This window comes from Hyalella azteca, unplaced genomic scaffold (genome assembly GCF_000764305.2).
Source record: "Hyalella azteca isolate HAZT.00-mixed unplaced genomic scaffold, Hazt_2.0.2 contig7656, whole genome shotgun sequence".
Taxonomy (NCBI): domain Eukaryota; kingdom Metazoa; phylum Arthropoda; class Malacostraca; order Amphipoda; family Hyalellidae; genus Hyalella; species Hyalella azteca.
The window spans coordinates 1-16,195 of record NW_025937776.1 but is presented as its reverse complement, the minus strand read 5'-3'; the positions used below and the strand labels follow the sequence as shown (position 1 = coordinate 16,195).

The following is a 16,195-nucleotide window of genomic DNA, read 5'->3' as shown; positions in this document are numbered from 1 at the left end:
CAAGATGAAGGACAGCCAGTGTTGTACTCCTGTGCTTTGTGCAAGATGAAGCACAGCCAGTGCTGTACTGCTGTGCTTTGTACATGATGAAGTACAGCCAGTGCTGTACTGCTGTGCTTTGTACATGATGAAGTACAGCCAGTGCTGTACTCCTGTGCTTTGTGCAAGATGAAGCACAGCCAGTGCTGTACTGCTGTGCTTTGTACATGATGAAGTACAGCCAGTGCTGTACTCCTGTGCTTGGTACAAGATGAAGTACAGCCAGTGCTGTGCTGCTGTGCTTTGTGCGAGATGAAGTACAGCCAGTGCTGTGCTGTTGTGCTTTGTGCGAGATGAAGTACAGCCAGTGCTGTGCTGCTGTGCTTTGTGCAAGATAAAGTACAGCCAGTGTTGTACGCTGTGCTTTTTACAAGATAAAATTGTAATGAAACATTGCTACGTCTTATATTAAACTACGTCTACGAGGCATGTATAACACCAAAATTTCTAGTGCAGAGCATGGCCACATAACTATATTAAAGTGGCAACATTTCTAGTGCAGAGCATGGCCACATAACTAGATTAAAGTGGCAACATTTCTAGTGCCGAGCATGGCCACATAACTAGATTAAAGTGGCAACATTTCTAGTGCCGAGCATGGCCACATAACTAGATTCGTCTCTGGGCCGTCGGTGTTCACACATGTTCCTGTCTTTTTGCAGAGCGAACAATTCACTGGATTTCACTTACCACGACCACGATGCCATGACGTGGTACTTGCGCAGCGTGGCAGCGACGTACCCAAACCTGACAGCCCTGTACTCAATTGGGACCAGCGTGCAGGGTGAGAGTACTGTCATAACTGCTCCTGACAGACGTGAGATCCAGTGGGACCAGCGTGCAGGGTGAGAGTACTGTCCTAACTCCTCGTGACAGACGTGTGCGCCAGTGGGACCAGCGTGCATGGTGAGAGTACTGTCCTTACTCCTCCTGACAGCCGTGTGCTCCATTGGGACCAGTGTGCAGGGTGAGAGTACTGTCCTAACTCCTCTTGACAGACGTGTGCTTCAGTGGGACCAGCGTGCAGGGTGAGAGTACTGTCCTTACTCCTCCTGACAGCCGTATGCTCCATTGGGACCAGCGTGCAGGGTGAGAGTACTGTCCTTACACCTCCTGACAGCCGTGTGCTCCATTGGGACCAGCGTGCAGAGTGAGAGTACTGTCCTAACTCCTCTTGACAGACGTGTGCTCCAGTGGGACCAGCGTGCAGGGTGAGAGTACTGTCCTTCCTCCTGACAGCCGTGTGCTCCATTGGGACCAGCGAGCAGGGTGAGAGTACTGTCCTAACTCCTCCTGGCAACATTTAGGCCCGAGCATGAGTCATGATACATAATTTTGGTCCCACATACGCCACTCTTTATTATGCCGGCACCATATCACCCATCACAGGTCGTGAGCTATGGGTGCTGGTACTGTCATCCTCCCCTTATCGCCCCATCGTAGGCCAGCCAAACGTCAAGTATGTGGGCAACATGCATGGCAACGAAGCCGTGGGCAGAGAGATGTTGCTGCACCTCATACAGGTACTATCTACCTTCCAAGTACTTAAATACTATAACTCAAACAGGAACATAAATTTTACAATTATTTATTATGTGCCTCGTAAATGTACCTACATGCCACACACCTTCATGTTATGCCTCGTATTGATATATACTTACCACGCACCTATGCGAAATACCCCTTACATGTGTCCATACGACCATTAAATAAATGGTCTGCATCGGTCAGGAACCTACATGTCACATACTTATAGGCTATAAAGTATGTTGTGATTGCAAAGTACTTGACTAGTAAAGTGCCCGGTAAAGAACCAACGTGCCACAGCACCTGGTGACCCAGTAACAACATTGTACCTACTGCAGTATATTTAACAAATACCTTGTCATGTACCTGGTCCCACAGCACCTGGTGACGCAGTACCAACATGATACATACGTACGCTGGCTGCTGGACAACACGCGGATTCACATCATGCCCTCACTTAACCCCGACGGCTTCTCTGTCGCCAAGGAGGGAACCTGCCAAGGAGGACAGGGCAGGTGAGCTCCCAAGCACATTGCCTGCAAACCCAGCATTACCAAACTGACCGCACCACTGCCTACTCTTACGACTATCATCTATCTCACTAAATACGGATGGAGTTACTGCCTTTGACCCAACTACTCTTACCGTTATTATTGTCACTACGATAACCGTTATTTCATGCTGAATCACCCATGCTCCCGATGTACAACTCATCAAAGTTTTGTTACCAATTCCCTTAGTTATGAATACGGATTGCAAGAAATCTCCCAACTCCCTAAGGAAATATTTTGTCGATTCTTCATGCCTTGAGAGACGAACCTCTCCGTTTTGAGTGAGAATATTCGTAACCTTTCTTACCCCTTACGCCCCTCGGTAATTATTTAATGCCCCTCCTTGCCCCAAGGTACAACTCGCAGGGGTTTGACCTAAACCGCAACTTCCCCGACTACTTCAAGTCGAGCAACAAAAACAGCCAGGCGGAGACAGAGGCTGTGAAGCTCTGGATTGCCCGCATACAGTTCGTCATCTCCGCAAACTTGCACGGGGGGGCTTTGGTTGCTTCCTACCCTTTCGACAACTCCCCCAACACCCGTGAGTGTGACTTAAATAACTTTTATTTGAAGGCTTATAACCCCTTTCAGCAGTCACCCTACAACTGTGAGTATTGCCGTTTTGTACAAGTTCTTACCTGGAGCTGTTCAAATACTTTCTACACTTCGTTCAACACTCATGTATCTTGCTGAGCTGAACTCTTCTTACCTGGTCGCGCTCTACCCCACGGACATTAAATAACTCCCCCTAACCCCGTGGGTGTTGCTCTGATTAACTAACTCTTTACTTATGGCGTCGTATACAATAGCGTCTCGTCTCGTGTCTCTCATTAATTCAATCGACCTATACACCTACGCATATCTTCTTGACATGCCTATACTCTTACGCATATCAACTTGACATGTCTATGCTCTTACCCATATCACCTTGACATGTCTATACTCTTACGCATATCACCTTGACATGCCTATACTCTTACGCATATCACCTTGACATGCCTATACTCTTACGCATATCACCTTGACATGCCTATACTCTTACGTGTACTCACCACGACTCACCTTCTCATTTGTCTGCTGGCCCTGGCACGGAGGACTGTCACCGCAAGCCGCTCTGTGGAGGTAACTCATCCAGATTCCCGACCTTTGGTTGTCGTCTTTGCGCCGTGTCTCTAAATTTCCTGCATGTGTAGCCGTACGCACGAATTTCATGCCTATACGCAGCCGAAACGTCATATTTTCAGAATGTTTAGCCATCTAATGTGGTTTATTTTGGTACTCATTAACGATGAATGCTAGATCTATTGTAATGTGATCAATCACTCAAATGTTATTTATATGAATGTCTTAGCCACACCAGTTCTGCCCTCGGTAGCTTACGTGTTTTTGAACAACCCTCTCCCCGCACGTCACCGCACTGCTTGATCTTGGTGTGTTTTTTTTTTCGGCAATAGATTCATAAGTTTTTGATCATTTCCCCGACATGGTGTTTATGGGTCCTACGTAGTGTACTTTACCTCGTAACATTATATCCGGTAATATGTCTATAATTCTCCTATGCTAATACAACTTGAATTGTTTCCATTCTCTGTTCATACTTAATTGTACGTTGAAATTTACTGACACAGGACAGGATTCAAGGTAGATTTAGGTCCATCCCAGCACTGAGATGGGCTTCAATGGTACGTCATCAGTTCAAGTTGAGTGAGGCGAGGTAGAGGTGGACTTTGTCGGTATAGTGTTATTTACATCACGCAACATCTTGCCAATTCAATTATATTTTCCTGATCTGTTAATCGCGTTTTTGAAGTGCCGATCTTAACGTGCTTATAATAATGCATCTAGGAACGACACCTTACCTGTAAGATGGCTTGCAATAACACTATATTGGTGCTAGTTTCATCAATGCAGTTGAGTGCATACTACAACTAACTTACTCTTGAATGCAGCTAACTCATCCATGGTCCTTGTTCAGTAATTTGGTCTACCTTATAGTCTGAAATTTCAGAGCTTCACTAACTTTTACCTGGTGTCGTTGGTTGCCTGCATAGTAGGCCAGCATGTCCTGCAGTTAGCAGTACGGGTGTAGCAGCATGTCCCTCCCTCATAAGCATGTCTCTTAATGCTGAGGTCGGTGTGTACTAACCAACCCTAACGTTCCTTACAAGGCCCCCTGCATGCAGAAGACCTCCTGCAGTACATGGAGGCGCGGGTAAAAACCACCCAGGAGCTGCAGCTCAGGGATGGTGAGTCACCCAAGTCGCCATACTTGGTTGGTGAATGTAACTTATAGGCCTCTACTAACCTATGGCTGAAAAGCCCTTGGTAACCTGAACTATAGCGGTCCTTGGTAACCTCAGGCCTAAAGACTTTTGCTGTTCTCCAGCTTACAGATCCTTCCTACCCTGAGGCTTATTGTTTATTGCAGCTCTGAGGTCTATAGGTCTTGGCTACAGTGAGACCCAAAGACTGTTACTACTTTGAGGCCTAAAGATCCTGACTACACTGAGGACTTACGATCCTGGCTACTCTGAGGCCCAATGACCGCGACTACCCTGAGGGTTAAAGATTCTGGCAACCAGAAGGCCTAATAGCCGTGACTACCTTGAGACTTAAAGACACTGACTACCCTGAGACTTAAAGACACTGACTATACTGAGACTCAAAGACACTGACTACCCTGAGACTCAAAGACGCTGACTACCCTGAGACTTAAAGACACTGACTACCCTGAGACTCAAAGACACTGACTACCCTAAGACTCAAAGACGCTGACTACCCTGGACTTAAATACTGACTACCCTGAGACTCGAAGACACTGACTACTCTGAGGCTTGAAGACACTGAATACCCTGTGGCCTAAAGACTCCGGACTTCGAGAGGCCTCAAGACCCTTGCTACTCTGTAGCCTAAAGTATGACAGAAAAGTGACTGCATGACGCCCCTCGCCTCTGAAGTATGGCAGAAGAGTGACTGCATGAGCGTGACTCAACAATACTAGTTACTATTCCAACTCAACAATACTAGTTAGCGTGACTCAACAATACTAGTTACTAGTTACCGCGTAACGAACATCTAGTAACACGCTTGGTACTGTGCAGTGTTCCAGCAATTCTACTCGAGTCCGTCACTCACCCCCGACGACGACGTCTTCAGGCATTTGGCGTCTACCTACTCTTTCAACCACGCGACCATGCACCTTGGCCTCCCCTGCAAGCCTGGGGCCTCTGCCTTCCCCAATGGCACGACCAACGGGGCTCAGTGGTACCCCCTAACTGGTACGTGGTACATAATCACTTGCATAGTCCCCAAAAACATCATTTCTACAACCAACCCCCAACCAACTCTTGTCCTAACAACCCTGCCCACATTCAGCAATTAATGTTTTTACCTACAGTGCCAAAGCTAAGCACTAGCATATTTCCTGCAGATATTTTGTGCAATTTTAATGTGCAGAGATGTTATCTATGATCTTCTCACCTCAGGCGGCATGCAGGACTATCACTACGTCTGGCATGGCTGCATGGACATCACGCTCGAGATCTCTTGCTGCAAATATCCTCGCGAGACGAAGCTGCGTGACTTTTGGCGTGACAATAAGAAGGTGATGGAGAATAACTTACAGAGCTATCTTGGTAGCTAACCTAAATATGCGCAATACCTCACCTCAGCTACGCTAATATTGTCACTAGACCTATCATGGCCTCAATGCATTAAACATAACCTGAGCAAATAATAAAGCTACTGTGAAGTATACAATATACTTCATTTCGCCACGTCCCTCGCAGGCTCTGGTGCGGTACCTGGGTGAGGTCCACCGTGGAGTGCGGGGGTTTGTGATGGACCCTCAAGGCAATCCCATTGAAGACGCTGCCCTCAAGATCACGGGGCGTGACGTGGGCTTCACGAGCACCAAATATGGAGAGTACTGGCGTGTGCTCCTGCCGGGGAGCTACAAAATAGAGGCGAGTACTGCAGAGTATCAGGACAGTTTTCCCGGCCGAAGGGATGTACTGCATGGTAGCATGACATGTACATGTACCTGCTAGAATAATATAAAGACGATCGAGTACTGCCACCACAAATGTACTTCTAAAATGGCTGCTTATGCACAATCGTTATTAATGGTTATCAGAACAATGGATACGTGCAATCTCCGCGATTGATCTGCAATCTGAACTTCGACCGCTTTGGTCACTTGAACACTAACTTTACCATTGATTCAATGACATGAGGAGGAAGCACACTTCACTTGGTGAGTACTACCTATGACTTGGTGATAGCTTATTATGAATTGGTGAAGGTTTACGAAGTTCAAGAAGGTTAAAACTTCTTGAAACTTTAATTGTACCTGTTGATATTTGTTTGATTTTAACATCCTTGTGTTGTCTGTAGGCGTACGCTGAAGGCTTCCTGCCTCGTCAAGACGAATTCTACGTTGAAGAAAGCAATCCAACTCTGCTGAACATAACGCTCTTCCCCGACCACCGTAACGTGAGTGTGGTACAAAACTCACTACAATGTGGTAACCTTAACCTGTTATGCATAACGCTCTTCTGCGATGCACTAAAAACTCACTAAGACAACAAAATGGGTCTCCAGACACAGCTTTAGGTTCGTTCCACAGAATGCTGCAAGCCGACAACCTCTGTCGGGGGAGAAGTTAAGCGGTGCCTATCACAAATGTGTTATATATTGTCCATGCTGGAGCAGCTGGACACAATTGTCACAATTCTTGACATGATATACAAGATTCTACGTCTCTTCTGCCTCCATCACGTCTCCCCTCCCCCCATCACGTCTCCCCTCCCTCCATCACGTCTCCCCTCCCCCCATCACGTCTCCCCTCCCTCCATCACGTCTCCCCTCCCTCCATCACGTCTCCCCTCCCCCCATCACGTCTCCCCCTCCTTGTCCCCCAGGAGTCCCCCAGCCCCCCGAGCAGCAGTGGGGGGCGCCCCGCGGGAGGGCTGATGTCAGCCGCGTCCTCCGACGTGGTAGTGAGTTCTTACTACAATATTACACTTTTTATTTATTGATCGGGAAAAATGTTTTCTGAACATTTTTAATCTATCAAATTTATCTGAACATTGCTGAATGTGTAATTCTGGGCTGCACTTCCTTTATAGAAGAGTAAATAGCAATACAGGCATGGTGTAAAATATTTTCTAACATATCTTATTTATTTTAGTATATTCTTTGGCGCCTAACACGCATGAAAGCCTCCTGGTTAAGACGACTCGTTTTACTGCATGACTCATGAGTGCCTGCGCATGCATTTTAATGTCAACATTTAATTATATTTCTCGGCTGCCCTCTCATGAGCTGGTGCCATGCAATCTTGGAACTGTCCTCAACGTATACTCAATACACTCCTACGTACACTCTCTGTACTCAGGCGTACCCTCAGGCAGGCACTCCTACGTACACTCTCTGTACTCAGGCGTACCCTCAGGAACTCCTACGTACACTCTCTGTACTCAGGCGTACCCTCAGGAACTCCTACGTACACTCTCTGTACTCAGGCGTACCCTCAGGCACTCCTACGTACACTCTACTCAGGCGTACCCTCTAATCGTATTCACTAACGCTGGCAAATCTTCTTTTCTTCTACCTCAGGTGATAGCTCTGATATCTCTCCGCAGCGTCTTGCCCTCTGCCCGGTATACCCACTGATCCATTAACCATTGATCCATTCCCACTGATCTGCTGCACCCTGATCCACTGCCCACTGGCATTACCCACCGAACTTCAGCGCACAACCCACTGCTCAAAACTATCGACTAAAAGACTCCCCACTAAACTTTTTGTTCATTCAACTTCGTATCTTCAATATTTGACATTTTGGTTCTGATTGGCCGAACCTGCGCGGACTGTCGGTTATTTTCATCGCTTACCCCATTCAATGTTAGCTCAGTGAACATCTCCCAACAACCCACTCCCTACCTGTCTTCGCACTACTTACACTGCATGACGTGACGTGATTCACTAATCTACTAAACATTGTAAACTTGACGTGCTACATGACGTGGCAGCATCATGCACAAATGTAAGCCTGCATGACGAGGCCTGGTCTTATGTCACCTGCACGTGGCATCATCTTATCTCACGTCCCCTGCACGTGGCATCATCTTATCTCACGTCCCCTGCACGTCTCCTCGTGCCCGAGACGCGGATGGCGAACCTCGTGTCCTCGTGACGGCGCCGGCGGTGCAGGCAGAGAACCGCCTGGTAATGTCGGGGGGAAGGCTACACACAGGAATGGGACGGTAGCGGGGGACGAATTTGAATAGGAGGAAAAAAGGAAAAGAAAGTACGGATCATGGATCATATACTGTAATTGGGATAAAGGGATAGAAACGATTAAAGAATGACTTAGAGAATAAGGGAGAAAAGGTAAGGGCCTGAAAAGAAATGGATTTTGATATCTTGATTAATTTAAGCTCCTTCCCTTTGGATGTTCGAGTTTCGAAAACTCGATTCTTGAAGTCAAATCTCGTTAATCAATAAGAAGAGATAATATCGAGGGAATTTGTCCAAATATCAATCACAAGAAAATATATGCTTGCATTGGAACAAAACCAGCGGCTACTGCCAACTTAGGGGGAACTGGCAACTGCTGGTGGGTGAGATCTTTTTCCAATTGGTTCAGGGGAGAGGGGGGGAGGGTTGGTCAGTCGCCCACGACATTCTTGGGCGTTGCATGTTGTTTGCATGTATTTACTTGTCTCTAGTTTATAATTGTGTTTTGTTTTTAGCCCACCAGTTTTACAGAATCGGTTCACCTAATTTGAAATTCTAGATCACTTGGTGTAGAAACTTTAGATATACCCTGTTTTATTCCATCAATCTTAGCAATTTATACGGTAGTGTGCATGAACGGTAAAGGGTACGGTAATTAACCTATTATAGTACTCTCTATACTAATTTTGCATTACGTAAAGGAACACACTATAACCAGGTGGAATTTAATCTAATCAGCACCAATTCTGCCTTTGTCACCACAAGTCTTAACACCAATTTAACTATAAAAAAAACAGTTCTAAAAGCAACCGTATGCACCCACCACAGCAGTAATAAACTTAGTCAGCAGCAAAAAGCTGACATGCCCTGATCAAAATAACGTTACCTAATCAAGCAGCAACTATTTAACGGTATAACATACGGTTACATACCTTACCAGTTAGTAGTAACTGCTTAATATATCATGGCCCAACCTAGCCTACTTTGGCAGTAAGCACCTAACTTGCAATGGCCGCAACAGCCTTACCTAAGCCGACTATAACAACCTAATTATATTATACACACCCTGGACACTTGAATTTACACTGCCTATGCTGATCTTAACTACGTAACCTACCCCGGCATCATCCCAACATACACTGACCAAGTGACCAGTGAGTAGTGACCACAACCTGACACACAGTGGCAACAACATTAACGTGCGATGGCAACAACCTGACACACACTGTCCAGAACTAGCTAACTTACCTTGGCAACAACCTGGTGCACACCAACCACAACAGATCTTCCTAGCTCTGCCCACCAAAGAAAGCTCCCTGACGTTGATCACCCAACAGGCGCACCAAGAAATCCGCCGCCGCCCTGTAAACTTCGTGGGCGGACCAAACACGCTCCAGGGCTCAGCACCTCAACGCGAGGGCGCATTGGGGGGCATAGCCAACCTGCTGGGGAGCGTCAGCAGCAGAGTGTCCAACTTCTTCAGCAGCCTCGGATGATGGCAGAGGTCAAACTTCAGCTCGTAGTGAAGATGGTGGTAGAGGGACCAACTTCTTCAACAGCATGGGATGATGGCGACAGAGCGACCACATCAGTCTAGTGCAATTAGCATTGAATATTTAGAACAGATGAAGTTTGTCTGCGTTTGTAACCACTTTCTTTGTAGCACTTATGTCACTTGCTCAATGTCTCCTTCATATCACTCGCTCCATGTCACTTCCATTTTCGACATTTTTGTGAGGCAAACTTTTTGAAGAGGTGGACTGTCGAAACAACGAAGCCATTAGTGCCAGGAATTTGTTCCCAATTTTGTAAAACCTTCAAAACGACAGCCCGCGCTGTGCGTGGTAATGATGGACCTTTCTGGCCTTAGCTGCCTGAACGTGGCTTGTCAAGCAATATTTAGATACTACTTTCAAAAAGGTTATTTATTTTGAGACAGAGAATTATGTAAATGTTACCGATAGAGACCTGAATTTAGGTAGTTTTAGATGAGTTACCCAGACATAATCAGCAGTTGATTGTCTAGTGATTGTTAAAGTAGGTATAGATGGTATAGATAACACTAGTTGATGTGTAGTTCGTAGCTGCAAGGAGCACACTTCTGTTAATTGTGGTATCACGCGACCAACGATGCCCTCAGAGGAGAACAAGCTTTCTGCCAGGGGCCATCGTTAAAGTCAAATTTGTCGCCGAAATGAGCGCATATTTAAATCCATTACCCGATCACGTGGTGCGTTTTGTCTTTTTTAAGGAAAAATTGTCATTGAATGTGTCAACGCACGTGACCAGTGGGTAAGATGTAGATCACGGCACCTAAGGGTAAAATTAAGTAAAAAACGAAGGGGTAAAATGTAGGTAGAAAGACCAGGAGGTAAAACGCCGTCTCGTAAACATGGGATAAAATATTGGTCACTAGATCAAAGGATTAATGAAGATACGTTACCGTCACATTATCGGTCATTTATGTGGGAATGGAATACATAAATAATATTATTCGTGGCAATATTGAATGTTAATGTAGTGTTATTATTAACGTTATAAGCGGTAAGATCCATATTATTGTTTGTCACGTTGTGTGTAGCACCGAATTGACAGTTCCAAGTTGATTGCAGTGCGGCCACATGGTGAGCTGCGCCAGTCACTTACCATTACATTAAACACACTTAACGTGATTTTTAATGAGTCTTCCCTTACCTCCGCCAGCCTCAATATCCGCAGCGCTTAAAGCTCAATGACTTGCAACTCGTTCAACACCTCGCATCGCTAGACAGACTCGTTTTTAAACAGCATTCCTATTTCTAGCACCGCATTGCTTCACTGATGTGAGGGCTCTCTCAGGATGCTAATGGAAAGCGAATTCGTGGCAAATGTTTCACCGTAGGTGAGCTACAGGGGTTAGACAAAATAAGGGAAACACCTGACGCTTTGATGTCGTATTTTTTTAACATGTTATAAACAAAGAAAACGTGTCATATTTTTATGTTTTTATTGTTGTTGCTAATTGATATTTCATCTTTGCACAGATATTTTTAGTGAATTTTTGTGCCTATAACCTAACCTATACATGGCAAACCTCTCCGAATTTCAAAGAGGCCAAGTTGTTGGTGCCCGTATGGCAGGCAGGTGCTAGTGTGACAGAAACTTCCCGCATGCTTGATGTTTCTAGAGGGACTGTCTCAAAATTACTGGCGTTTGAAGGAGATGGAAAAACGTCCTCAGCAAAGCTCAGGAAAGTCGAAGTTATCTAAGAGAGACCATCGTTTTCAAAAATGAATTGTGAGGAACAATCGACGGACCACGGCTGTTAAAATTACTGCAGAAAATGGACACCTACAGAACCCAGTTTCAAAAAAGACTGTCGGCCGCGAGCTGCACAAATTTGTATTCTACGGAAGTCTCTCCCTCCTGATATTCCTGGTGTTGATATTAGCGGCCGGTGTAGGGCAAGTGACGCAGGCCGGGGTTGCCTGATGGTAGCAATAAAATAACTGCCAAATTACTTCACTAAAAGTCCCCAATTTTAATATTATTTACAAGCATATTAGTTATTTTCAGCGCAAAATAAATCAAATTTTCAGGTTGAAAAAAGTACCCATAACGTTTAATATCCGTTCAAAAATGTTTAAGGGCCTTCATGGTTGACTGCCGGCCAACGCATTTGGAAGGGCCCGGATCGTCGAATTTGGCCGGAAAACGGCTTATCTGGCCACCCCGATTTGCGGACGACAATGGACAAGTTCTTGGGGAGTTTATTGGTACTCGCAACTAAAGATCTGTCGTTGCCCGAGCGGCCGAGCCTATCCCTAAGTTTTTAATCTAATTGTATGTCGTGAGTCTTTACGCATATTTAAACAATGTAAAAGTACCTACCTATTTTTATCCCAAAAATGAGCACACTTTCATACGATAACTTCTAACACAGAGGTTGTTCACAGAGCTTTGATAGCTCAAGTCGATGTCGGCTTTTCGATGAGCATACTCCTGTACCACATATGTTGTACTCCTATACCACATCGGTCAGTCACATTTCTTACCCAGCACGTTTCCGTGGATTTGAATTAATTGCATCATTATTGTGCACAACCATATTATATTGCAAATTGGTTTAATATACGTTTTACAACCGTTTGATTGAGACTGAATTTATTATGTGTGTATGGAAGCTTTCAAAATAAACGACGGTGTTACACTAGGTTGTGCCAAATAGAAAACAGCTTCTGTCGATGCCGATGTCCCCACAGCATTTACCTCGCCGACCTTCAATAGATACGTTCTATTTTAAAAAGAAAGCTATACCGCATTTTCCTAGCGCGATCAAAACAGTTACGTAGTCATCATTGGTTACTGTACCCTGCAAACCGTTGTTCGGACAAGTATTACACGAGTTTTAGCGACTAGCTGCGAGGGACGCACAGTTTCAGCAGAGTGGTGCACAGTTTCAGCTGAGCATTGCATAGATTCGGCAGAGTGGTGCACAGTTTCAGCAGAGTGGTGCAGTTTCAGCAGAGTGGTGCACAGTTTCAGCTGAGTGGTGCATAGATTCAGCAGAGTGGTGCACAGTTTCAGCAGTGGTGCATAGATTCAGCTGGCTGAGTGGTGTTCACAGTTCCGCTCCTAAACAAGTTTGTAATCAGCATAACCAATGAACCCATCCTTTTTCCCACTGTTCAGACCTGCCAGCCTGGCCTTCCAGGTTCCCCCATGCCACGTGGAAATGCTTACTTCCCCTCATCCCACCTGCCACAGCCGTCGGTGCGTCAACGAAGAAAAAAAAAGGTAGTAGTTTGGCCACAATTAAGAAAAAGTTTTCAACTTTAAATAGAATAGCAAAAGAGGCGCTGGGCGCATAATTATTTTTTAAACATTTTCTCCGGGTTGCATTATGTCTCTAAGTGCGAGAAATCAATCAGGGATTTGTCACATTTGAATCCGAGCACGAGATCACATTAATGACACAGTACGGTAACTAGTAAGTCTGCTCGGCGTTGCTCGGGCCAGAGGGTGAGTGTGAGCGCACACAGGCGCTGGGAGACAGCAAGCAGCACAAGTCAAATATCACTCGCCATTTAATATTTATTGAGCTTCAGCGTCCTGGGCAGTATTATGAAAAACAGTTAAGAGCTCCCCACTCTATGAGCCATCCACTGACGGCTTTTCAAGTTAAATCTACAAAAAATCGGCAGCTAAATGAGCACAGGCCGCTCCGTGTACCTCAGAGAGGTCTTGCAGTACGGATTTACACCTCCAGGGAAGCCATAATGTTGTATGTTGATTCGAGAACAAAACTATCAGTCGTAAAATCGAAGTAACAGTAGTGCTAGGGAACCATCAGTTAGGCTAGGAAACTATCAGTTATGCTAGGGAACTATCAGTTGGACTTGTGAACTATCAGGCTAGTGAACCATTATCAGTTAGGCTAGGGAACCATCAGTTAGGCTAGGGTATCATCAGTTGTGCTAGAAAACATCAGTTAGGAGCCGTTTGGCAGGGAATAGAAGGACGCTGCGCACTAAACTTTTATTAATGATTAAACGTGAACAATTCGAAGGCCACAAGCGGCGCGCAGGAATGTTGACCGCAGGACAACACCCGCAGGTGAGGGCGTCCCGAGGGGCAGAGGATGTGAAGCCCTCGAGGTTGCGGCTTAGCGGTGCTTCTTGACGGTCTCCACGAGCTTTTCGTAGTTGGCCCCTGAGAAGTCGTCCACCTGCACACACACAAGACACTAGTGACGGAGGATACTAGTGACGGAGGATACTAGTGACGGAGGATACTAGTGATGGCGGATACTAGTGACGGAGGATACTAGTGCCGGCGGATACTAGTGACGGAGGATACTAGTTACGGNGACGGCGGATACTAGTGACAGAGGATACTAGTGACAGAGGATACTAGTGACAGAGGATACTAGTGACAGAGGATACTAGTGACAGAGGATACTAGTGACAGAGGATACTAGTGACGGCGGAGACTAGGACGGAGGACACTAATGATGGAGAATACTAGTGACGGCAGACACTAGTGACGGCAGACACTAGTGACGGTATTGTGTAAAATACCTCCCTAGTCGTGAGGTATTTGGATCGTCTCACACAATATCACAAATAAGGCAAGAAATAATTCAGCTGATACATATTGAACTAAAGAATACGGCCAATATTTCGGGCGTTAGTCAGGCACGGCTTAGAAGGTGGCCAAATTCTAATAATTATATATTCTGTTCAAGTATATAACAATTGGTTAATTTGATTGAAATTTTGAAGCGATGGCCGCTATAATGGGTCAATGAATGGGTAATGAATAGTTCATGAAAATCCGTAACGGCATTGCCCCCATCACTGTAAGGCAAATGTATCGAAGTACACAAACAGAATGGTTATTTGCACCTAAAATATCAGTTAATAGGAGCATGTGCATCATATGAACACAAAATGTCAGTCATGACAACTAACGAACCTAATAAGATTTAAACGACTTTCGATGCTTGAGATCATTAGAAGGTGGAAGGATTATGTTCAAAAAGTAAGAGAAAACAATAAAAGGAAGTGATGTACTCTTGAAGGAAAATACAAAAGGACGTTTGGAGACTTGACGTCGAAAGTGAAGAAAGTAAAGCAACGGTAACAGCGGGTTCCTCAGCCAACACTTGAGGCAACGCTCGACAGTGAAGTTTAATACAAAGTGATAGCTAATTGATTTGATGTGATTGCATAATTGAAGCAGTAATTTGTTCCGAGTACCATGCATATAAATTGTCTCGAGTACCAGTAATAAAAAGGAATACTAATTAAGGAATAAAAATAAACTCACACAAATAGCAGACAGTAAAACAGCGAAAAAAAAGAATTATTAAGACTTGAGTAACTGCTACTGCATCTAATGATTGGAATTCTGATAAAAATTAGAGTTCTGATACTGATAATGCTGATTGAAGCTAATAAATGTCGGTTATATGATAATTGAGATTGATATTGTTACATGCAAGTCATAGAGTCTAAGAGGGAATATTGGCAGTGAGACTAGACTGAAGTCTTCTCTACGAATGAGCGAACAATGGCTAGATGAACTCCTTGCCTCGACTACGGCACAGAATGATTCCTCAATAGTCAATACAGAAAGTTAAGAGAGGCTAGAGCAGCAAGACGCATCTCAGGAGGTTATCCCCTCTCAGCCCACTTGACCCACCTCGCCCCACTGGACCCACCTAGCCCCACGTGACCCACCTAGCCCCACGTGATCCACCTAGCCCCACGTGACCCACCTAGCCCCACGTGACCCACCTAGCCCCACGTGACCCACCTAGCCCCACGTGACCCACCTAGCCCCACGTGACCCACCTAGCCCCACTTGACCCACCTTCTGGCCGTTCTTGAAGAAGAGGAAGGTGGGCATGCAGGAGATCTTGTACGTCATCGCCACGTCCTCGCACTCGTCCACGTCCACCTTCAGGATGACCACGTCAGACATCTCCTTGCCCAGCGCCTGTACACGTCAACACGTCAGACATGTCCTTGCCCAGTGCCTTTACACGGCCAGATGGCCATGTCAACACGGCAACACACGGCCAGATGGCCATGTCAACACGGCAACACACGGCCAGATGGCCATGTCAACACGGCTGCGCTAATCGAGACATGACACTCAAACAAGTACATGTCCCCACACCCCCACCACCCCTCCTCCTCCTCCAAGGATCGATGTGGAGAGCCGTGGCTTATCAACGGCGCACCAGCGGCGCGGCAAGACTTGCAACGCCGCAGCGCTGAAGGCCGCGTCGTCTTGTTTACTGTCGTCACCAAGACTGCATCGACCTCAGCGAACCTCACCTCACACAC

General features: G+C 45.8%; 2 protein-coding genes across 3 annotated transcripts; one reads left to right on the top strand and one right to left on the bottom strand.

Moving 5' to 3' along the window:
* The first annotated feature begins 707 nt into the window (after positions 1–707).
* Positions 708–11,027, top strand: LOC108665321 (carboxypeptidase M-like). 2 transcript variants are annotated; one of them, XM_018152065.2, is made up of 11 exons: positions 708–823; positions 1,429–1,562; positions 1,945–2,081; positions 2,471–2,658; positions 3,198–3,239; positions 5,219–5,395; positions 5,603–5,721; positions 5,906–6,082; positions 6,513–6,611; positions 7,040–7,117; positions 9,698–11,027. In XM_018152065.2, exons 1-11 carry the CDS (start codon positions 745–747, stop codon positions 9,854–9,856), a joined length of 1,389 nt encoding a protein of 462 aa, XP_018007554.1. In that variant the 5' UTR covers positions 708–744; the 3' UTR covers positions 9,857–11,027. The 2 variants fall into 2 exon arrangements, with proteins under 2 accessions (XP_018007554.1, XP_018007555.1); XM_018152066.2 differs by lacking the exon at positions 3,198–3,239.
* Positions 11,028–13,863: 2,836 nt separating this feature from the next.
* Positions 13,864–15,842, bottom strand: LOC108665320 (thioredoxin-2; the record flags this gene model as incomplete). The annotated part of the gene is given in 2 exon segments (XM_018152064.2): positions 13,864–14,067; positions 15,717–15,842. Coding segments are annotated over 2 exon segments (189 nt in total), but the record flags the coding sequence as incomplete, so codon positions are not given.
* Positions 15,843–16,195: the final 353 nt, after the last annotated feature.